Raw genomic sequence first — 24,658 nt, 5'->3', positions numbered from 1 at the left:
TCAATGCTTGGAAAAAAGTTTTCATTGAAACGGCTGGTACAGAAGGTAACGTAAGCCTATATTCATCAAGAAGGGCAGCAGAAAGGGGACAAAAGCAGAACTAACATCTAGACAGAGGAGGTGGAAGCGGGCAAGTTACTTAACCTCTTTGTACCTCGGGGTAGTAAGAGAACCTTCCTCACAGGATTAACGTGAGGAATACATACACGGGGGGAGATTCACCTAGTGCACCAGAAGCTCAGGCCCTGGTAGCTTTCATTTCTACGTGGCCACATTACCTCATCTGACAATACCGCCAACAGTTCTAGATGAGGCCCACCACTCTATTACAGAAAAGAGAGCTGGGCTCAGAAATGCCGTGTGTGTTATTTGAGGTCTCATAACTGGAAAGTGGTGGAACCAGGATTAGATTCCAGATCATCTGGACTCCTGAGCCCTCTATGTATATGGCACTGATGGAGGGGCTAGAGCCATGAAAAGGCCCAGGATGGGGTCTTGGCACTAACTCGACTGCCTTGAGATGACAGTGCCCTTTATTTGGTGGTGGAACTGACCTAAGTGAGGTCAGACAGCAACAGGAAGTCACCTATATGCAAAACTGACTGCCCAATCTTTTCTATCAGACCTTTCTGGACCACTGGCACTAGCATCAAACAGCTTGGACTTTGAAGACCTTGGGCTGTGATCTGTGTGTCAATAAACCCATTGGTAAGATGGGGGTAATACCCATCTCACAGGGTTGTTGGAGAGATTAGATAAAATAATCAAAGCAGTCCACTTCTAGCATACTGCCTTCCTGTTACTATAGCTTAGCTTAGTACATCTTTTTTTCCTTCTCCAGTACCTTAAATACCCAGATAAGGGAATTCTGCTCTCTGAGGACCTCTCACCTCTGACAGAGATTTAATTACCCTGACCTCTGACAATCTCACACAAGGGACTGTCCCAGACTCCAAAGGGGAAATATGCAGGCTGTTACAAAATAGAGGGGTCACATGTAGGGCTGACATAAGGTCATATGTATGCCCAAAGTGGCAGCAGTTGAAGAGGTGGCCATTAGTTAAGGAGTGGGACAGACCTGTACTTGTTACTGTTGGCTTTGGCTGGGCCGCTGGCAAAGGGGTTTCGGCTCAGAGTGTGCGCCATAGTTGTCCAGATCTTGGGAGAAGGCAGGTTTAGGAGAAGACTGTAGGCGTCAAATTCACCCTTTAATAATACATGGTGTGTATTTCTCTGAATCCCTGAAAATGCCATTCCCCTTCTAGAAGGACCTCCTATTCTCCTTATAACACTACATCCCTCCTTTTCTTCAAAGTCCACCTTAAAACTGTTCAAGCATCAGCTTCCTATTTATAGTCTTCCCTCTGAAACCGTCCAGTTGTTGGACTCCCTCCTACTTCATCTTTGGCTCTTGGAACTGTAATTCATAGATGAGGCTTAAAGACTGAAAGTCTCCTGAAACTGCACAGTTCTACATGACAAATCCTGGACTCAAGGTCTTTTGGATCCAAATGTGGTACTCTGTTCACTCTGTCCCTCTTACTTTAGAACCCCACCTGTCCCTGCCAATGTTGCTGAGATCACTGATGCTCTGTGGGGACCTCAGTTTGCTTCATGTGAAGCTATGTGTCACTTTAGGTATTTCTAATGAGGTACATTCTCACCCTACCCCAAACCTACTTCTCCCAGAACCTGTTTTTACTTCAGAGAGCAGGTACTTAGTAAATACTGGCCAAATGACCAATGACCTGCACGCCAGCATTAGGGCTGATTTTTATCTCCTGAAGAATCGATGTAGATGAGATATTTCTCAGATGAAGAATTAAGAGATACTAGCATGATCAACCAGATCCTGCATTAAGAAGAAGTAGGGGCAGGGGCTGGCCCTGTGGCCGAGTGGTTAAGTCTGTGCGCTCCGCTGCAGGTGGCCCAGTGTTTCGTTGGTTCGAATCCTGGGCACGGACATGGCACTGCTCATCAAACCACGCTGAGGCAGCGTCCCACATGCTACAACTAGAAGGACCCACAACGAAGAATATACAACTATGTACTGGGTGGCTTTGGGGAGAAAAAGGAAAAAAATAAAATCTTTAAAAAAAAAAAAAAAAAGAAGAGGTAGGGGCAGGTGAAAGCAAATAACATTCATTGATGGTCTATTAAGAGCCAAGTACTAAGTCAGGTGCTTGGTGCTGAGTACATTCTTAAAAAGCAAAAAGCAAATCATAAGGGTCCTATTTTGCATCCGGAATGGCTGATGATCCTACACTCAGCACTGGAAGAGGAGCATTACTTAGGAAAACCCAAGGGTAAGACTAAGCAAATATATGTATTACACTTAAGATTAGTCTTTGGGGCAATAAGTAGTTCTCTTAAGTGAGCTGAGTGTGCATAGCACAGAGTTCCAAATGTTTACTGATCTCTACTGTTTGGCATATTGTTCTCTTAGGATTTACCACCCTGACAGCCAGAGAGTGCCATGGAAGTAAAATCTATCATATTTCTGATATGGCTGCCACCTTAAGGTCAACCAGAAAAAGAGACTTTATATATATATTTAAACTTAAAAGCTCTCTAAGCTCCAGTAATGACTAGATGCTTTTGTGAGAATACGTCCTTCTAAAAATGAAAGCAGAAACCTAGCGAGGGCCTTACTAATTGGAAACATCCTGGGGTTTTGCCATCATGCCCTTTCATTTGGGAGCAATGAGATAGGAGAGCAGTTTGGCTAAGACTCTCCTGAAATTACATCATTTAGTCAAATAAGACCTTTGAACTGGGTTTAAGATGGATATATTTTTTGTAAATCTCAGGCCATAAGAGGTTTGCTGACATGAGGATCTAGTGGAAGTTAACTGGTAAAGCTGGGATTTAAAAATGAACATTAGCCTTCTTATCTTGGGTTTCACCTTCCCCTACTCACAAGCTCAGCATGAGATGCTTGTGGTGGCCACAAAGTCCTTGAGCTTTCCAGCAACTGGCAGCAAGCCTGTTTCCACAGAGATGGGCTGGATAAGTTTGTTGCCTATTGGGCCAATAGCTGGTAAGGGCCGGGGTGAGAGGACATGGAGAGTCAGCCTGGTAGGGAGGGGTGAGGACAGACTATGCAGTCACACAGTTTAAGAAAGATGAACGATTTGGGAATTATATTTAAAAAAAGAAAGAGAGGGAAGGATATTCAATTTGGGTTCCTTCTCTCGAAAAGCATGTGGGAAAATGGGAGAGAGCCAGAAAATGGAAAACAAAATGATGAAAGATGGATAGTCTGTATTGAGGCCATGTGATCAGAGTTGTGGTATCTCAGCCTGGGAAAGGATAAGATAGTGTATAGTTTGCTAAGTTTTCCTAAATAGGTATGGGGTTGGTACAAGGAAGATGCCGACCAATTGTGTCAAGTCTTCTGATAATAAAACCAGGGGGGACAAAGACTTCTGCTAGAATAGAACAAGTTCAGGGAGGCTGAAAAAAGAATTGAATTTCAGATGACTGGAGGCCACATCAGACTGCCAGGGAAGGTTGAGCTCTCTGCCCAGAGAGTTTAGCTGCACGTGTGCCTGAAGTGTGGGGTTTTGAATATATTAATAGGGTTATGAACACATTAATTGAATTTTGCCCAAATAATTTTTGTTTTAAAGATTTTATTTTTTCCTGTTTCTCCCCAAAGCCCCCTGGTACATAGTTGTATATTCTTCGTTGTGGGTCCTTCTAGTTGTGGCATGTGGGATGCTGCCTCAGCGTGGTTTGATGAGCAGTGCCATGTACGCGCCCAGGATTCGAACCAACAAAACACTGGGCTGCCTGCAGTGGAGCGTGCGAACTTAACCACTCGGCCACGGGGCCAGCCCCTTGCCCAAATAATTTTTAAGTTCTCTTGTTACCTGCTGCTAAAAGGAGCCAGCAGCCAGTAACATCAGGTCACCTGGGGGCTGTTAGGATGCAGAAGTTCAGGCCCTACATCAGACCCACTGAATCAGAATCTGCATTTTTTACAAGATCTTCAGGTGAAGTATATCTTTTCCTTCTAAAGAGGACTATGCTACCCACAATTAAATGCAGTACTTAAAAGTCTTAAAATAATCACAAAAAGCTTTTATCACAGTGTGGTCGACAGAGAGAAAGCTGTCCAGTAATCACATTTTTCTTCTGTTTTTCAAATGTCATTAGTTAACTGCCTTATTGAACACTTCCAAAGACATCCATTGAAAGCTGTTTTCATAAACATCAGAAAATCAGGTTTATAAAGTTCTTGCAGAGGCAAATAAACTGATTTTCAAAACTGGGCTCCTCTTACAGCTAATTCTTGCATAAATATTATGACAAGTGCAAAGTAAGGATGTGTGCAATAAAATAGCGGAAGACCTGAAATCCAAGTGCTGATTCAAGTGTGGCCTCACTAGAAGAATTAGTGAAAGAGAAGCCAAGGCCTGGATTTGGGTCTGGATTCCTGGCACTAGCCAGCTGTGTGTCACTCATCCTTCCTGGGCCTTGGTGTCCTCATCTGTGAAATGAAGAACAGCTGAGATGGCTTTCAGCGCTTCCACGTCTTTAACATTTTAAGATCTTATGAGCTACAGTACTCTCAATAAGAGCACGGGAAACCTAATTCCCCTTGAATTCACTGCATTTACCTCTCCCATTGTTTGCATGAACCACCGATGAAAGGGCCAGCTGCTGGAAACTAGTGTCTAAACACCAAACAGATGAATGGAAATACTGCCAGTGGGAGCAGTCAGGTGTGGACATTAGAGGCCAGCACAGTGAGCAGTTCATACTCCCCATAAACAGCTGGCAGCTCAGCCCAGCTGCTCACTCACGTGCAATTACATGTGAAGTATGGCAAATCCAAAAATAGCCTGAGCTCAGCCACAGAGGTTAATACCGTCAATGGCTTTCAACTCAACTGTCAGGAAGACAGGAAGGGGAGTAACTATAGCAACAGAAAAATGAACACGTGAAAAAAGTCTTCTGAAGTTGACAGGAAAAGTTTAGATTTAATAAAACACATATTTTCCATTTCTGTCTCTAATTCTTTGAATTCAAATAATTCAATTATTTGGAGGCAATAAAATTAGAATTTTGGTAGAGTTTTGATAAAACAAACTCTTTCAGTTTTGGGTTCCAGAACCATAAAGTAATACTGCTAACCTGTCAACTTCACTACCTTTATAATTAAAGGACCATTTGAACAAACGCTTTTATATAATTTTTAACTGAGGAGATTTTCGCTATATTTGTTCTATCAGTTATAAAAACAGGCTTGAACCGTACTTGACATTTTAAGATATTACTGCAATGTCTGATGAAAATACAGGGTGACATGGAATTCTCTTGAAATGAAAGGAATTTAGTGAAAATAATTAACATTAGAGAAGACACAGAGAAATAACTCCTAGAAAAAGTTTCTCAGGCAGTTCTCATGGCTGTCTCAGCAGCCTGTGGCCCAGGGAAACACGGAGCTCAGGGTGCTCGTGCCAAGGAGCGCAGAGCATCATGCAGTCCTGATAAAGCTATTCTTGCTCAGAGAGCTCACACACCTAATCTTAGGATCAGCATATCCAAAATTCCAGCATCTTCTTGCATTATTTGATAAAGGAATATTCAGGTAGGTACTGGGAATGTGGTATTGGTCCCAGCTCTTCCCCGAACTGGTTGTGGGGCACTACACAAGTCACTACCCAGCTCTCTGGTCACTGGCTGGATGAGTCTCTCCCTGAGAAGGAACAGTTAAGAGTTAAGGGGAAAGAGGAGAGGATTTGTGTTGAATACCCATTTGGGTCACATGCTGTGCTGGGCTTTAAAAATATATTATCTTGGCCACAAACTGGCAAGATAGACACTTGTATCTCTGTTTTATATATGAAGACACAATCATAAGCAGGCTAAGCTAGGAAGTGACAGAGCCTGGTTTCAACCCTCTGTCTGGTTGATGCTCCATGAGGCTGTCTCCTTCTCAGATACCATTCCAGCCACTCTTACAGCTGACTCCTGCCTGCAGTGTAAAGATCAGCCCCCAGGTGCTAGTTCCATGCTCTTCCGCCATCTACAGATGCTCAGTGAGGGTCCTCCATTTTCCAAGCACAGAAGATTGGGTCCCTAGAAAGTCCCTCTATAATCTTCTTTCATTCAGGTAACCACTGTTAATGGTTTTTTTCACATCAAACGTATACTATTCTGCCACTTGCTTTTTCACTTAATAATAGATCATGAATATCTCCCTGTGTTAATAAATAAAAAAGTACTTTATAAAGATTGCATTACTATATTATAATCAATAACTTGCTAGTGGATATTTCAGTTCTATTTTTTAAAAATTAAGGTATAACTGACATATAGCATTATATTAGCTTCAGGTGTACAACATAAAGATTCAATATTTGTAAACACGGTGGAATGATCACCACAATAATTCTAGTTAACATCTGTCACCTTACATAGTTACAAAAAATTTTTTTTCTCGCGATGAGAACTTTTAAGATCTACTCTCTTTGCAACTTTCAAATACGCAGTATGGTCTTATTAACTATTGTTACCATGCCGTACATTACATGCCCAGGCCTTATTTATTTTATAACTGGAAGTTTGGACCTTTTGACCACCTTCATCCATTTCTAATCTGTTCTCTAGATCTATGAGTTTGGTTTTTTTCTTTTCAGATTTCACACATAAGTGAGATCATATGGTATTTGTCTTTCTCTGACTTATTTCACTTAGCATATTGCCCTCGAGGTCCATCTGTGTTGTTGCAAATGGCAAGATTTCATTCTTTTTTATGGCTAAATAATATTCCACTGTGTAAATAATATCCATATATATACACACACACACACGACGTTTTCTTTAACAATTCATCCATTGATGGACATTTAGGCTGTTTCCATGTCTTGGCTATTGTAAATAATACTGCAGTGGATATGGGGGTGCATGTATCTTTTCAAGTGAGTGTTTTGGTTTTCTTCAGATGAGTACCCAGAAGTGGAATTGCTAGACCATATACAGTAGTTCTATTTTTAATTTTTTGAGGAACCTCCAATACTGTTTTCCATATGGTTGTACCAATTAACATTCCTACCAACAGTGTACAAGGGTTCCCTTTTCTCCACATCCTCATTTCTTATCTTTTTGATGACAGCCATTCTAACAGGTGTGAGGTGATATTGCGTGATTTTCACTTGCATTTCCCTGATGATTAGTGATGTCAAGCAACTTTTTGTGTATGTCTTGGCCATCTGCATGTCTTCTTTGGAAAAATATCTACTCAGATCTTCTGCCCATTTTATAACTGGATTTTTTTTACTGTTGAGTTGTATGAGTTCTTTATATATTTTGGATATTAACCTCTTGTCAGATACATGATTTGCAAGTATTTTCTCCCATGCTTGTTCCAATTTTGTACTACTTTAATAATCAGGAAAAATAGAAAACATCATATGGAAAAAAACACTAGGGTATTAAAATCACTTTTAAAGGAAGTATAATAAGTCAAAAATTAAATCAAGAGCTTTGCCTTAAATTAGCCTTTGTGTTTTCCTCTAATCTTTGCTTAGAATCAAAATTGCCTACAACACAGGAACAGCAATGCTTATTGGTTTATTATGCAGTTTAATACGCAGATGAAATAAAATGCATCTGTGGGCCCTGCGCCAGGAATTTTCTGTAGCATCCCCCAATCCCATGTTAAACAGACAGCCGTGCTATTTATATGGTGAAAGATGTTGGCAGCTATGTGAAAGGATTCTGGCTGAAAGTGAAATGTACACATAAAAACAAATCTAGTTTTGTGGTTAGTTCAAAATTCACAGCTGGTAGGGGCTTTTCTTAAATTGAAGTGTTTCCCCCTCCCATAAAGAGAAAACGCTCTTTTAGTGCTGATTGAAAGACCAAAATCAGAGCAAAAGCTGTTTGAAAATTTAAGTAAAGCTGCTTAAGTAAAGCTGCTTTAAAAGCTGCTATGTGGACCAAACAACTTGGAAATTTCCTAACAGGATTTTCTAGAGTTCCAGTAAATCTTTCTCTCAGTCATTCCTTTGTTCTCCAACTTTCGTCAAAACCAAAATCAAGTAATACAAAAGTCACCCACGTAGACAAAGAAGCAAAAAAAACACAGATGTGCATGCACATATACACACATGTACACACAAACTTAGTTTAAAATTAAAATTACATTGAAATAATCTATTAAAATTAGTTATTTATATATAAATTATCTCTTCATTACCTCTTTTTGATGCATTTTAAAGTGTGATGCTCTAAGATGAGATTCATGTAAACTTAGTTCTATAAGAATTTTTAAAAATGATCATAAAACAGCACATAAATAAGTGGCGTTTTGAAGGGGGTGGAATCAGATGTGACAGGGGTAATGTTTCCTGCTGTGATAATGGATACTACCCTTTTGAGCATCTACAGCAGGGTTTCTCCTGCTGTTTCCTCCCCTTGAGCCCTTTTCTCTGAAGGTGTGGTCAAGACAGTAGAAATAAGGCTGAGGACAGAACAGGGCCAAGCCAGCCCAGTGCCTAATAAGACACTGGTAGGCAGCCAGCCACTTAGGTCAGCATCTCCAAATCCATACAAGAACATTTATTACATGGTAATAAACATCCTGGCCACTAGGGTGGTTTTGGCTACTCCCAAATGACAGCGATTTTGGTCACATGCAATGGACGCATGACCTAATAGGCTTAGAGATAGAAGGGGTCTGAGGCAGAGAGTCCACTTTCAGTGATGGCCCCAGAGACGGGCCACTCTCAGGGCCTCTGCTAGTGGGAAGAGGACTCTGTAGATTCTCTTTGGTTTCCCCGCACAGGTGGGTTGCATCCTGATTTCTTACAATACTTGGTTTGAAATTTCTCCACACTCATAGAGCAGTATATCAGCCATTTCCATTATAGTATGTCATATTTTCCTAATTCGTTCCCAAACTACAGATACTGAGACACTGGAGAGTGGACAAAGAAAGGACATCTACAGATGGGCTGAAAAGCGGTAACAATATGTATTATAAAAGCTTTTGCAAGCAGCATGAATTTACTGAAGCAATACCTATGTGATCCAGCTGAGACCACTTCTAATAAAAAATAGAGGACTCTCACAAACGTATAGAATAGTGTCTAAAGACTTTCTAATGTGACATATGTATGACTCACACATACACTCAACTTCAGACAAGGACATTTCTTAGAATATAAGCAGTCAGAAGTAAGAGGAGGTCATGTGGTCCTGACACGCATTTCACGCAGGTAGTTAAAAAAAACGTATACTTACAAAAGCATTGTCGAAATAATAATCACATTAGTGATTATAGACAGGTTGGTACAACAGTAGAGGTAACTATTTGATCTTGAAACCTCAAGATTTCATTTTGGTTTGAGGTAGGTAGATATTTACAAAGGGCAGTGTAGCAGTTAAGAGTTGAAATCTACAGCCAGAATCCTTGATCTTGAATTTCAACTCCACTTACTAGTGATATAATATTGGGAAATTTGCTTAATTTCTTCAAGCTTCAGTTTCCTCATCTGCACAATGTGGACAGTTATAGTATACTTCTACCACAGCACTGCTGTGAGGATCACATGAGTTATTCATGTAAACACTCAACACAGGGCCTAGTGGCTATTGTTATAACTATCATTGTCCCCAGGGCTAAAGTAGTTCACTCACCAAGATGAGTGTCCATCACCTTCGCACAGTATTTGCACATGGCATCGAGGTCATTCAACTGTCCCTGAAGGAAGGAAATTTGGGCTTCTAATTCTTCTTCCTAAAATGAAAGGGGTAAAAATAAGGAAATTAAAAATAATTTAAATGAGATCCCCAAAGTTCTCTAAATGATCTGGACTATTTTAAAAAGGCACAATGTCTCTTCAGTCCTAGACAAAACAAAAGAAAACAGCAAATAAACAGGAGCAAATCCACCATTGCTACCACAAACAAAATAGAGAAAGGGTAATTGGAGGTTTAAAAAAATCTGGACTTTTCCTAATTGAATGCTAGCTTTGTGCCATGTGTAAATGTTTACCCACAAAACCTTGTTTAAAAAAAGTACATAAAATACCTTCAATAACTATTGAGCCACACAAATTGGGAGAGTAAATTGGATTTCAGCGGACCATACTCTCTAGGCAGCTGTTACCAAAACATTACATTTTCTCTCACATACATTTGGGAAACCAAGGATTTCCATTTATATAAGACAAATCTCATCATTTTCTAGACAACGATAATCTCTTAAAATGTGAGATTTCCCAAAGCACTTGGAAAAGTTTTGCCCCCACAGTCCATAAATAGCTGCTCTTACATTTCCTCTCTTGATATGACACTAGAACATTTTATTTATTTGATTGTTTCTAGGAAAAATACTCTGAGATGAGTAATTAGCTAAATGGTAAAACACAATCTAACTGCAACAAAGGAATAAAGTCTGGTTTCTTTTTTAAGGAAAAAATAATACACGTAAAAAATTTCCCAAGGAAATTTAGAAGATTATGGAAGTTTTTCTCAGAGAAAGAGAATAATCCTCATTATGTAGGATATTTTAAACCAAGTTAGCTAGAACACAAAAAATGGATGTTGCCAGAGCTGAAATAGGCTAGAAAATTGATTTTCCAGTCTCAGATGCTTGTTCTTTCATATATTAAAGAAGGGAAGAGAAACTTACCGAGATATGCTTTTTCTTAGAAACTGAGTATAATTTGACTTATAGATGAAAATTAACAGTTGAAAAGGTTACTTGTAGGTGTATTCCATTTTAGCAACACACACATGCAGCACTGGAAAGTATTGTTTTTAACTGCTGCCTGGAGAATGAGCCCCTAAGAATATGTATTTAAATGCTTGACACAGAAAACAGACATAGCAGTAGCTTTAAAAAATTATTGTGAAATGCTCTCTGTAAGATTACACAAGCACTAATCATGCTCTTTACATACCCCACAAAGTTCAGCAGCCTCTCCTCTGATACTCAAATAAGGACAAATGCCACCAGAAGAAGCTCAGCCAAGAGATGATTACAAGGGCCTATGGGTAGGTGGTGCCATCTTCCTAACTCTTTGGCAAGGCTTTAAGGTGGAAAAGAATAGGGAGTTTTAGGGCTTTTTCTTCTCCTTTGTTTCTGCACAGGTTTGAGTTTCCTTGCTCTATCAGGACACTGTAGGAATTAGAGAAGGAAGGCTACAACTACTGTTAACTATGGTTGTGGTCAGTCTTCAAAGATGGCCACCATCAACTCCTTCCTCCTTCAATGTACATGCTATTCTACTCATCAAGAGGTAGTATCTATTTCCCCTCCCCCTGAATTTAGGCTGGCCTTATGAATTGCCTTGATCCAGAGAATGCGGCAGAAGTCAAACTGCCAGTTTGGGGCTAGTCTAAGAGGCCTGCCAACTTCTGCTTACTTCTGCTTTCACTAGAGGAAGAGATAGCTACATGTTGTATAGAAGTTCAGGCTAGATCCTGAAAGAGAGGAGAGAAAATATGGAGAGAAAGAGTCCACAAGAGAAACACTGACATTCTAAACATGTGAATGAAGTCTTTCTGGACCTTTCAGGCCAAGCCAGCTGAAGGCAGCTAAGCAAGTGACCCAGTCAACACCATGTGGAGCAGAACAACAGCCCAACTGAGCCTTGTCCAAATGCCTAACCCGTAAACCTCTGAGAAATAGCAGTGCTGTTGTTTTAAGGAGTGGGAGTTTAGAGTGGCTTGTTATGCAGCAATAGATAGCTGAAATAGTGGTAGAATGCATAGAACACTAGAGTGGTATATGGCGTGAGGAAATTTGAGTTCTATTTCTGGTCCTGCCATTAACAAGTCATGTAACTGAAAGTAATACTCTACCCAATCTGGGCCTAAATTCAGCACTCTGGAGAAGGTAAAAGTCAGAGACTTTTCTCCCAAGGAGCTTACACATGAGTAGCTGGAAGAAGAAAGTTATATAAACTACCAAAGTATGAGGCAGAGTACACTTAAGTCTTATAATGAAATAAGAAAAACTGTTCTGGAAATCCTGGTCCCTGCCTCCTGTCCCTTCTACTGAACAAGTCACCTTTTCAACGTGTTACAGACACAAACCCAACTGGATGAGTCTAGAATTGTACTGAGGCTAGAGCTTCCCAGTCTTTTAAAAGAAGGGGGGCCCTGCTGTGGTCTGAGTTTCTCCTTTCATGTGGCTACCAATCGGGGTGCTGACAGCCCAGAGTGGCAAAGAACACTAGGAATGCACTGCCTCCTGGTTTACAAACATCTTCTCTATTTACTCCATGTATAAGTTTAATTTTGATTAAGCAATCACTTCTTTTAAAATGCAAAAGCCCTTGGGAGCTTTAATCTCTAGCAGTCACTCCGACCTAAATGGATTTATTTATTCAGTTTGCTTTTTTTCAAAGCTGGGAGGGAAGAAGAGTTTGAGAGGAGATACTTTAGAGGAGAGAGGCCTGGCCTGCTGGTGGTGAGGCATTGAAGAGCTGGAGAGAAGTATGTAGCTCAAAGGGGTCCCTTCCTCCAAACACATTACTCTACTAGCAGGAACATTACTGTGATAAAAAACGCAAGAGACTGCAGTGCATAATTTGCATAAGTGTGCAGTGCACAATTTGCACAAGGGCATGGGGAGGCAATGAGAGCACGGCAGCCTGACGTACTCACTTGGTGAGCATGAGGGGATATAAAAAAACAATTTTCCAAGTTTGCAATTTAGCTTTAGACTCTGGTGGACCTGAGGAGCATCTCGCTCACCTGAATCCCAAATAAAATTTCAATACGAATGAAATCTACACTATGGAAAACGGCAACTTTCATTCATTTAAACTTTTCTAAAAGAAAGCTCACTATATGAGATAAGAGGAGCACTATGGTTGAAACAGGTTGAGAGGCCCAAGAACCTTTTCCATTTGGAAGTTTAAAATCCAGTGCGTTATCTCTCTAGAGTTTGCTAACTCTTAAAACATTCCTAAACCCTTCAACATCACTTTGACTTTATATGTAGAAATGGATCACTGGGAGGCAAAAGGGTGGCTTGTCATTTATTCTTCACTACATTACATAATTACAGACAAAAGAAAGAACCAAGAATCAAGCTTCTAAAAGTGTGGGAACTTTGACTTTACATTTCTCTCTTAGCTTCTCATGCTCCACACTCCTCCCAATTAACATGCTTTAAACACCAACAGCTTTAGTCATTTGTTTTCCTTAAACTGGTCCTCTGTAATCAAAAACAAATGCTTGGCTAATTGCCTTGAGGTTTTATGAAAACAACCTGTTAGTGTAATTTTTATGTATAAATAAGATACTGAAGATAAATGCTTACTCTATCTGCTTCTGCATATAGGATCTGCCTTCCATTACAGGAGGGCGTACGGTAGGGCAGGATGGAATTCTGGAGTAGACACACCCAGGTTCAAACCCTCTTTCTGCCAGTTACCAGCCACATAATCTTGGACAAGTTCCTTCATTTCTTGGTCCTCCCAACCCCCTCTGGCAGGATTGGTGAGAGAGCAAAGTGAGAACACATGGAGAGTATCTGGCATAGAGCAGGTACTCAATAAAGGCAATTATTCTTTCTTTTAAAAAAATTTTTATAATCAAGTCAAAAGAGTGAAATGGATTTTAAGTATAGGGTTTTATGATTCACTGTTGGAAAACACTGGTTTCTGATTTTAAAACCTTTATGTAGCTTGGCCGAGAAAGATTAATTAGGGCTTAAAAACCTGTCACTGTCTTAAGTTTTAGATGGCAAATTGACGTGCAAGGCAAGAAAGTGATGGAGGATTATGAAGTAGGGCCACATGCAGACCACTGTGTGCAACATATACCAACTGTACTTGGCAGCCCTGTAGGGAAGAGGATGAGGGCCACTCCACCACAAGAGAAAAACAGCTACCATCTAACCCTTTAATAGCGATTATAATATGCAGACACTGAGCTTTGCATGCATTAACTCATTTAATTCTCACAACAAACCTGAGGTAGATTCTCTCATTGTCTCCTACAGGAAACACAGTCTCTCGCTCTGTAAGCTACATCCTCTGCGAGTGTATACCAAGGTGTAGACAGCTATTTGAGAACCCAAGTCACTTGGCCCACTACTCTCATTTCTTCCCTGTATACACATTCTTTCCTATGCTTAATTACTATTGCCCTTCCAATGAATAACCTCATATCTCAGTTTTCTTTAAGAGAGATTCACAATTACAATGTCGAGTTCTAATCCCAAACTGCTTAACTAAATTGTTTTCCTTGAAAAACATTCACGTATGATTTGGCTGTGTTGTTTTGTTATTTGCTAAACAATTTTTGTTTTGACTGAAGAAAAGGTTTTTTGAATTTGCTTTTTAAAAAGTGGTGTTTCCACCACCATTCACAGCAAAACAGTTGATGTATCATTACACTTCTAGTCAAATATTATACATCTTAGTTGTTTAAACTGCTTTACAATACATGATTTTATATATCAATTTTGTTAAATGCTTCACTGGCATTTCTTGGTTTTAATACAAGCTTCTTCTTCTTCATTTTTTTGGTGAGGAAGATTGGCCCTGAGCTAACAACTGTGCCAGTCTTCCTCTATTTTATGTGGGATGCTTCCTGGCTTTTATGTAGGATCACAGCATGGCTTGATGAGCGGTACTAGGTCCACACCCAGGATCCGAACCTGAGAACCTCGGTCTGCCAAAGTGGAGTGTGCGAACTTAACCACTAGGCCGCCGAGCCAGACCCTAGAACAAGCTTATGTAGTTTATTATTTATTCACTTATTAATTTCTTCAACAAATATATTCATTCGTATTGTGTTAGGCCTTGTGGGAAATACAATAATGAATGAGACATGGATTCCAACCTCCACAAGTTTAGGAGGCAAAACCCCTACATAAAGCCTAGAGACGAGTCAGGTAAGTGCTGCAAAAGATACGAAAGAGGAGCCGTCACAATTCTGGGGAGGGCAGATGACTTTCAATTTGCAGAGGGGAAATAAAAGCAGATTTTCTGGAAGGGGCAGCATTTTTGATGGATCTTAAAGATGAAGGGGGACTTGACTCAGAAGAAATGATGAATAAAGATGGTTTAGGAGGAAGGGACCCAGTAAACAAAGGAGCGGAGACAGAAAAATGTGGCACATGGGTAAAGAACCAGTCACTGAGTTGAGCCGGAGCAGGAGCTGAGGTTTCACAAAAAGCCTTCTCTGTCTTTCCCATTCGCCCCTATTACATTTTTACTTCAGATAATTATGTTTTGGGGGCTGGGGTCTGACATGCAGGCTGCTGTGGCATGGCCCTAACATGCACTGTGCTCACAATGATTATACCGGCTGCAGCAGTGTCTTTGTCCACAGACCAATTAAAACCCCGGGGTCCTTGGTTTGGGAGAAAAGTCGGGCAGGAAGGGCACCAGGGTGGAGTTCTGCTAAGCTTCCAAGTGGTGTTCTCAGATCACAAGAAGAGAAGCAGACGAGAGAACTGATACTGACTACAGGCAGCAGGAACAGGCTAAATATAGCAACCAGGAGACAGGAAAGACGCCCAGTCGTTCTCGAGCAGATGGGTGAACAAGAAGTGGGAAGTGAAGGAAACGGAAAGTCTCAAGGAGAAAAAGTGGGAAGGCCACGGATGTTCCGAGGAAGCTGTGGTGTACACAAGGGCAAAATACACACACATGGTGTGGATGAAATCCAAACCAGAGCATATGGTATCAGCAGAGGAAGGCACCGCCAGAAAAAGGGAAGAGGAGCACAAAGATGACTTTTTAGGAGTATAAAAATAAGCAGTATGTAAAGTAGCAGGGCCGTGCTGAAGTGCAAGCTGGAACAGGGTCACCAGCCCCAGAATCAGCGTCTACTCTGCCTGCATGTACTATCTCTGTGACCCTGACCAGAAAGCAAAGCTCTCTGAGCCTCAGTTTCCTGTCTATGAAATGGGGAGAATAATAATTCCTACCTGAGGTGACTGCTGGAGGACTGAATTACATGAGATTTTCCAGATGAAGCATTTTGCACAGTGCTTGGCACATGGGAAACACTCAAAAAATGTTCATTTTGTTATTGCATCTAGATTATTAATATAATTCTAGAAAGTTATTCCAAGGTATTACGGATGCATGCAAAACATAACTCCCAGGATATTCAACAGACATTCAACGACAGCATGCACACACACACACATTCCACACCAATCCTGAATGTCTAATGGCAGGTGACTTAGGTAATTTGTGGTGTATTCATAAACAGAATATTATGCAACTTCTTTTTTAAAGGTATGCTTTTTTGGGTGAGGAAGGTTGGCTCTGAGCTAACATCTGTTGCCAATCTTCCTCTTTTACTTTTTCCTCCCCAAAGCCCCAGTACATAGTTGTACATCCTAGTTGTAAGTCCTTAGTTGCCTACGTGGGATGCCGCCACACCATGGCTTCACAAGCGGTGCTAGGTTGGTGCCCAGGATCTGAACTGATGAATCCCGGGCTGCTGAAGCAGAGGGCGTGACCTTAACCGCTATGCCACCATGCCGGCCCCTATGCAACTTTTTAAGATGTTCTCATAGGAGAACATTTAACAATAACATATCATATTCTAATTGGGAAAACAAGTTACAAAGTAATAGGTAAAGAACGATTCTGTTTTTGAAAAAAAAAAATAAAAAAGGCAAGTTATTCACCAAGATGTTTATACTGGTTATTCTCCAAAGTGTGGGATGATAGGTCATTTTTTCCCCTTCTTTTTGCTTATTTTCTCTGGATTTTCTACAATGAAATTGGAACATATTTTTGTCATAAGAAAATCAAATTATTATTCAGTAACATAATAGAGAGAAAATTTTTAAAAAAGGTAAAAGGTGATTACCAAGAAGAAAAAAGAGGTATTAATTTTTTTTTTTAAGATTTTATTTTTTTCCTTTTTCTCCCCAAAGCCCCCTGGTACATAGTTGTATATTCTTTGTTGTGGGTCCTTCTAGTTGTGGCATGTGGGACGCTGCCTCAGTGTGGTTTGATGAGCAGTGCCATGTCCGCGCCCAGGATTCAAACCAAGGAAACACTGGGCCACCTGCAGTGGAGTGTGCGAACTTAACCACTCGGCCACGGGGCCGGCCCCGGAATTAATATTTTTAAGCGACCAAAATTGATTCCAAAGCAAACTCTAAACACTATAGTCTAAACAAATCTGTGCTCTAAACAACACTAAACAGTAAGAATAACTTAAATAACTTGTAAAAAAGCAGATAACTATAATATTTTGTCCAATGTGCAAACTCTGAGTAGCACTTTTAGGATAAAAGGCTTCTTTCTATGCACTTAAAAGTGGGAACATCAATAGATGTTGTTCTTTATGGGTTGCCTAGAAAGAATGTGATTCTTAAAAATATTTAAAAAAATAAAGGTGGGGCCAGCTTGGTGGCGCAGTGGTTAAGTTCACACGTTGTGCTTCGGTGGCCTGGGGTTCACCGGTTTGGGTCCCGGGCTTGAATCTACATGTCGCTTATCAAGACATGCTGTGGCAGGCATCCCATGTATAAAATAGAGGAAGATGGGCACGGATGTTAGCTCAGGGCCAATCTTCCTCAAAAAAAAAAAAAAAAAAAAAAATAAAGGTGCTTACCAAATTCCCAAGTAAATAAACCACTTCCCATTTTCAGACAGGAGGTAAACAAACATGTTAAATATGAATGGAAAAGGCCTTTAGAAATTCTGGACTGAAATTCAAAGCTTGAGCTGTTAAATTTTAAGGTGGTAAATCACACCATTTCAGTACTGGAACTGCCTTTAGAGATAATTTATTTCAAAGCCCTTTCTTTTACAAATAAACTTTAATATAGCTAGGTAGCTAGCCAGTAGCAGAACGTACATGAGCAGGCTTCCTTGTTTCTCAGCCGCTGAAGCAGTAAGTGCTATGTACCACCACTAAGATGCATACCATCTGTGGACACCAGAGATGTCCTCAGGATAGGGTTTTCATAAGAATAACTGACACCTTTCCCTCCATCCCACTTCATGCTGTAATGGTGATGCTCCTTCCTTCCTATTGTAACCTAGAACAAAGGTACCAAAACCTAAAATACCAAAACCAAAATACAACAGTATTTTGTATGACTTCATACTTTAGTTTCCTCCAGAAAGCTGAATAAAATCCACTACATTACCAAACACTGCCTCTGGGTTAGACGGCACAGGAAGAAGCACCAGGAATCTGCCTCTCCACCTACAGACGACAATTGCACTGGTAGAATCTGTTTGATATACCTATTTTGGAAGGCTGGAATCTACTGAAAGCTGGCTACATCCAGGAAAAGGCTTGGAGGGTAAATTGCAGTTAATTTCTGTCAATTTCACCTCTTAGCACAATAGCAGTTACCTATCCTCTACACCAAGACCTGTGGCAGGCCGCTGTGCACTTGTTCCTGGAGCAGCTTGCATGCAGCTTGTGGGAGCCAGAGTGGGCAAAAATGACGCTGTCCTCAAAATATCAGGGATCTGTGCTCTGATTGCTCGTTGCTGTTTTGTTTTTTTGTTTTTTTCTTTTGAGGAAGATTAGCCCTGAGCTAACATCTGGGGCCAATCCTCCTCTTTTTGCTGAGGAAGACTGGCCCTGAGCTAACATCCATGCCCATCTTCCTTTATTTTATATGTGGGATGCCTACCACAGCATGGCTTGCCAAGTAGTGCATGTCCGCACCCAGGATGTGAACCAGCAAACTCTGGGCCGCCCAAGTGGAATGTGCGCACTTAACTGCTGTGCCACTGGGCCAGTCCTGCTGGTTGCTGTTTCTGATCACAGTGTTGCAGACAAAGAGCAGGGTGGTCATTGTTGCAAACCCCTCCCCCTCGATCTGAAGTGACTTCTAGTGCACCCTTTATCCTCTACTTCATTTTTCCCTTTTTCCCCTTTGGGGAGCCAGACATTACAGACTAGCACATTCAAAAGCAACTGCATATACAGTACAGTTTCAGAAAAGGTACAGGTTCAGAAAAGACCTGACGAGCCCTTAAGTTTACACCTCAGGCTGATCCTTGGTACAGAGACAGCCTACAAACAAACAAACAAAAAACTCCACAATAATAAAAACCAGTAAACCCTGAGAAAGGAGGAGAATATGATTTCCAGAGTTACCACATTATTAGATTCAAATGTCCAGTTGTCAACAAAAAAACCCACAAGGCATACAAAAAACCAAGGAAAATATGGCCTGTTCAAAGGAAAAACATAAATCAACAGAAATCGTTCTTGAAAAAGACCTGATGGCAGATCCACTAGACAAAGACTTTAAAACAACCATCTTAAAAATGCTCAAAGAACTAATGGAAGAAATGGAGAGAGTGAAAAAAATGATGTATGGACAAAATAGAAATATCATTAAAGAAACAGAAAACCTAAAAAGAAACCAAAAAGAAATTCTGGGGCTGAAAAGCACAATAACTGAAATGAAAAATTCACTATAGGGATTCAAAGGCAGATTTGAGCAGGCAGAAGAAAGAATAAGCAAACTTGAAGATAGGATAATGAAAATTATTGAGAAGAGAAAGAAAAAAGATTGAAGAAAAGTACACAGAGCCTCAGGGACCTGTGGGACACCATCAAGTGAATCAACATGTACATTGTGGGAGTCTCAGAAAAAGAAGAGAGAGAAAGGGATAGAGAGAATATTTAAGGAAATAATGGCTGCTAACTTTCCAAATTTGAAGGAAAGACATGAATATAAACATGTAAGAAGTTTAATGAACTCAAAGTAAGATCAACAGAAAGAAACTCACACTCAGACAAGACATTATGTATGTATATAAAAGGTTCAACACAGCAAGAAGTTATAACAATTATAAACATTTACACATCTAATAACAGATCAGGAAAACATATGAAGCAAAAAATGACAGAATGGAAGGGAGAAATAGACATTTCTACAATAATAGCTGGAGACTTCAATAGCCCCACTCTCAACCAACAGATAGAACAAAAACCAGACAGAAGGTAAATAAGAAAATAGAGAATTTAAACTACACAACAAACCAACCAGATCTAACAGACATATATAAACACTCTATCTGACAACAACAGCATATACATTCTTCTCAAGTGCACACAGGACATCTTCCAGGATAGACCATGTTAGGCCACAAATTAATAGTCAAGAGATTTTAAAAGACAGATATTATACAAAACATCTTCTTTGATCACATTGGGATGAAGTTGATAATAAACAAAAGTAAAACTGGAAAATTCATAAATGTGTGGAAATTAAACAACACACTTTTAAACAACTAACGGATCCAAGAAGAAATCACAACAGAAACTAGAAAATACTTAGAGATGAATGAAAACAAAAACACAACATATCAAAACTTAGGTGATGCAGTGAAAGCAGTGTTGGGGAGAAATTTATAACTATAAATGCTTACATTAAAAAACAAGAAAGATCTCAAATCAACATCCTAACTATACAACTTGACCTATAAAAAAGAACAAACCAAACATCAATCCAGCAGAAGGAAGGAAATAACAAAGATTATAGCAGAGATAAATGAAATAGACAACAGAAAAACAAAAGAGAAAATAAACACAATCAAAAGTTGGTTCTTTGAAAGGATCAACAAAACTGACAAACCTTTAGCTAAATGGACTAAGAAAAAAAGAGAGAAGACTCAAATTGCTAAAATCAGAAATGAAAGCAGGAACACCATTACTGATTCTATGCAAATAAAAAGGATAAGAGAGTACGATGAACATTATATGCCAAAAACTGGATTAGCTAGATGAAATGAACAAGTTCCTAGAAATCAAAACCTACCACGACTAAATCATGAAGAAATAAAAAATCTGAGTAGACCTATAACTAGTGAAGAGATTGAATCAGTAATTTAAAAACTCCCACAAAAGAAAAGCCCTGAACTTGATAGCTTTACTGGTGAATTCTAGCAAACTTTTAGGAAGAACTAATATTAATTCTTCTCAAACTTTTCCAAAAAATGGAAGAAGAGGGAACACTTCCCAACTCATTCTATGAGGCCAGTATTACCCCGGTACCAAAGACAAATACACTACAAGCAAACTACAGATCAATATCTCTTATGAACACTGATGTAAAAATACTCAACAAAATACTGGCAAAGCAAATTCAACAGCATATTAAAAGGATCAAACACCATGACCAAGTGGGATTTAGTCCTGGAACGCAAGGATGGTTCAATGTAGAAAAACTGATCAATGTAATATACCACATTAACAAAATGAGGGGAAAAAACCAAATGACCATCTCATTGATGCAGAAATAGCATTTAACAAAATTCAACACCCTTTCATGATAAAAACACTCAATGAACTAGCAACAGAAGGAAGCTACCTCACTAGAATAAAAGCCATATATGAAAAAACCCACAGAGAACATCATACTCAATGTTGAAAGACTGAAAGCTTTTCCTCTAAGATCAGGAACAAAGCAAGGGTGTCTGCTTTCACAACTTCTATTCAACATAGTACTACTGGAAGTTCTAGCCAGAGCAATTAAGCAAGAAAGAGAAATAAAAAACATTCAAACTGAAAAAGAAGAAATAAAATTATCTCCCTTTGCAGATGATATGATCTTATTCATAGAAAACCCTAAACATTCCACAAAAATACCCAACTGTTAGAATTAAGTGAATTCAGCAAAGTAGCAGGATACAAAATCAACATATGAAAATCAGTTGCATTTCTACATACTAACAATGAACAATCTGAATAGGAAATTACAAAAAAAATTACACTTGCAAAAGCATCAAAAAGAATAAAATACTTAGGAATTAGCTTAACCAAGGAGGCGAAAGACTGGTACAATGAAATTTAATAAACACTGCTGAAATAAATTAAAGAAGACATAAACAAAAGGAAACACATCCCACATTCATGGATTGGAAGACCTAATATTGTTATGATGTCAACACCATCCAACGTGATCTATGGATTTAAAGCAATCCCTATCAAAATCACAAGGACATTTATTGCAGAAATAGAAAAACCCATTCTAAAGTTCATATGGAATCTCAAGGAACCCTGAATAGCTAAAACAATCTTGAAGAGGAACAAAGCTGGAGGACTCACACTTCCTGATTTCAAAACTTACTACAAAACTGTAGTAATAAAAACAATGTGGTTACTGGCATAAAGACAGACATATAGACCAATGGAATAGAATACCCAAAAATAAACTTTGCATATATGGTCAAATAATTTTTGACAAGAGTGCCAAGACCATTCAATGGCAAAAGGACAGTATTTTCAATAAATAGTGCTGAGAAAACTGGATATCCATTCCCTAGAGAAAGCTGGACCTTTATCTAACACGACATGCAAAAATTAACTCAAAATGGATCAAAGACCTAAATGTAAGACCTAAAACTACAAAACTCTTAGAAGAAAACATGGGGCAAAAGCTTCTCAACATTGGATTGGCAGTGATTTCTTAGATATGACAACAAAGGCACACACAACAAAAGAAAAAATAGACAAACTGGACTTCATAAAAATTCAAAAATTTTCTGCATCAAAAGACACAATTCACAGAGTAAAAAGGCAACCCATAGAACGGAAGAAAATATTTGCAAATCATATATCTGATAAGGAATTAATATCCAGAATATATAGAGAACTCCTAAAACTCAATAACAAAAAAACAACCTGATTTAAGACTGGCAAAGGACTTGAATAGACATTCCTCCAAATAAGATATACAAATGGCCAATAAGCACATAAAAAGGTGCTCAACATCACTAATCATTAGGGAAATGTAAATCACAAATGTAAATCATATCTCACACCTATTAGGATGGCTATATAAAAAACCAGAAGATAACAAATGCTGGTGAGGATGTGGAGAAATTAGAACCCATAAGTGTTCCACTGTTGGAGGGAATTTAAACTGGTACAGCTGCTATGGAAAACAGCATGGATGTTCCTCAAAAAATTAAAAATAGAACTACTGATCCATCAATTCCACTTCTGGGTATATACCCAAAATAATTGAAAGCAGAGTCTCAAAGAGATATTTGTACACCCATATTCATAGCAGAATTATTCACAATAGTTAAAATGTGGAAGCAACCCAAGTATCCATTGACAGATGGATGGATAAGCAAAATGTGGTATATACATTCAATAGAATATTATTCAGCCCTAAAAAGGAAGGAAATTCTGACATATGCTACAACACAGATGTACCTTGAGGACATCATGCTCACTGAAATAAAACAGTCAGAAAAACACAAATACTGTATGATTCCATTTATATGAGGTACTTAGTCAAAATCATAAAGACAGAAAGTAGAATGGTGGTTGCCAGGGGCAGGGTTGTGGGGAATGGAACGTTATTGTTTAATGGGCATAGAGTTTCAGTTTTATAAAATGAAAAGAGCTATGGAGGTGGATGCACAATATTATGAAAGAATCTAATACCAGTGAACCATATGCTTAAAAATGATTAAGATGGCAAATCTATATGTTATGTATATTTTACCAAAATAAAAAAGAGAAAAATGTCTCCTAATAATTTATCAAGTCAAAAATTGCCTGCTTTGGGGCCGGCCCCGTGGCTGAGTGGTTAATTTCGCATGCTCCGCTTCGGTGGCCCAGTGTTTTGCCACTTTGGATCCTGGGCACGGACATGGGCACCACTCATCAAACCATGCTGAGGCAGTGTCCCACGAGCCACAGCTAGAAGGACCCACAACTAAAAATATACAACTATGTACCAGGGGACTTTGGGGAGAAAAAGGAAAAATAAAATCTTAAAAAAAAAAAAATTGCCTGCCTTAAAATCAGAGTGGCCAGGGGAGGCAGGAGCTAGGCTTTCTCAAGCTGATCATGCCGCCTCAGCTGGTCCTAACAGAGACCATCCCACCTCCTTCCCTGCACAGCCCAGGAAGAGCTGTGGCGCAGGGCCACAGGGGGAAGGATAAGGAGAAGCTTTTATTTTTCTATGCAAACATTTCCTCTACCACACTGCAACTTGACCTTCAGCACATCCCTAGAGTTCACCAATTACCTATCAAGTCCACAAGCACTTCATCAGTTTACATGTGAAAGTGTTCAAATATCTTTTTTGAAGTCAGGCGTTGGAAGGTTAAAATAATTAGAGCACGTGCTTGCTGTGGGTGGGACATATGGGATATGAATTATAAATGATATTTTAAAAATAGAAAATGCAAGGCTCATAAAATTAAGAGAGAAAAATTTGCTCTTATTCAGCTGCCTCTTATAATTTGTATTGAGGGGAAAAAAAAAAAAGCTTAGTTCCTTATCCCATTTTATTCTTTTGGCTCTACCTGATAAAGCAGAAATTTTCCATTGTCCAGTCATGACTAGTAACTCTTTTTTGTAGATGGAGTTAACCGCAGCCTCTGTATGCCTCAGTTCTCTCAGCTGTAAAATGGGAAGCAATTATAGCACGGACCTCATAGAGTCCTCTGAGCATTAAGGGAGCTAATACATGTAAAATGCTTAGAACAGACGACATATATGGAAAGGGTTCTGTAACCATTAGCTCTTAGCCATCATCCACAGGGAGAACATGTTCACACTAGGATATATTTGAAGCTAGCTTTATCTATAGAAGATCTCATTTCTGATTTGGTACTCAATTAATTGTACTTAGACTAATTCTTTTCAATCTTAAATATGCACAAAAATCACCTGGGGAATGTTGTTAAATGCAGAGTCTGATTTA

At 39.3% G+C, this 24,658-nt stretch overlaps 1 protein-coding gene across 11 annotated transcripts in view; it reads right to left on the bottom strand.

Annotated features, from left to right (window-relative positions):
* Positions 1-24,658, bottom strand: part of TBC1D5 (TBC1 domain family member 5) — a 570,404-nt gene that overhangs the window by 13,318 nt on the left and 532,428 nt on the right. For all 11 annotated transcript variants that reach the window (XM_070238099.1, XM_070238103.1, XM_023620885.2 and 8 more), the window contains one exon: positions 9,655-9,754. In XM_070238099.1, coding sequence (XP_070094200.1) covers positions 9,655-9,754 — 100 coding nt within the window. The remainder of the gene's footprint in view (positions 1-9,654; positions 9,755-24,658) is intronic.

Source organism: Equus caballus, chromosome 16 (genome assembly GCF_041296265.1).
Source record: "Equus caballus isolate H_3958 breed thoroughbred chromosome 16, TB-T2T, whole genome shotgun sequence".
Classification (NCBI taxonomy): domain Eukaryota; kingdom Metazoa; phylum Chordata; class Mammalia; order Perissodactyla; family Equidae; genus Equus; species Equus caballus.
The sequence above is the reverse complement of the archived record's forward strand: the minus strand, read 5'-3'. Positions and strand labels throughout refer to the sequence as shown.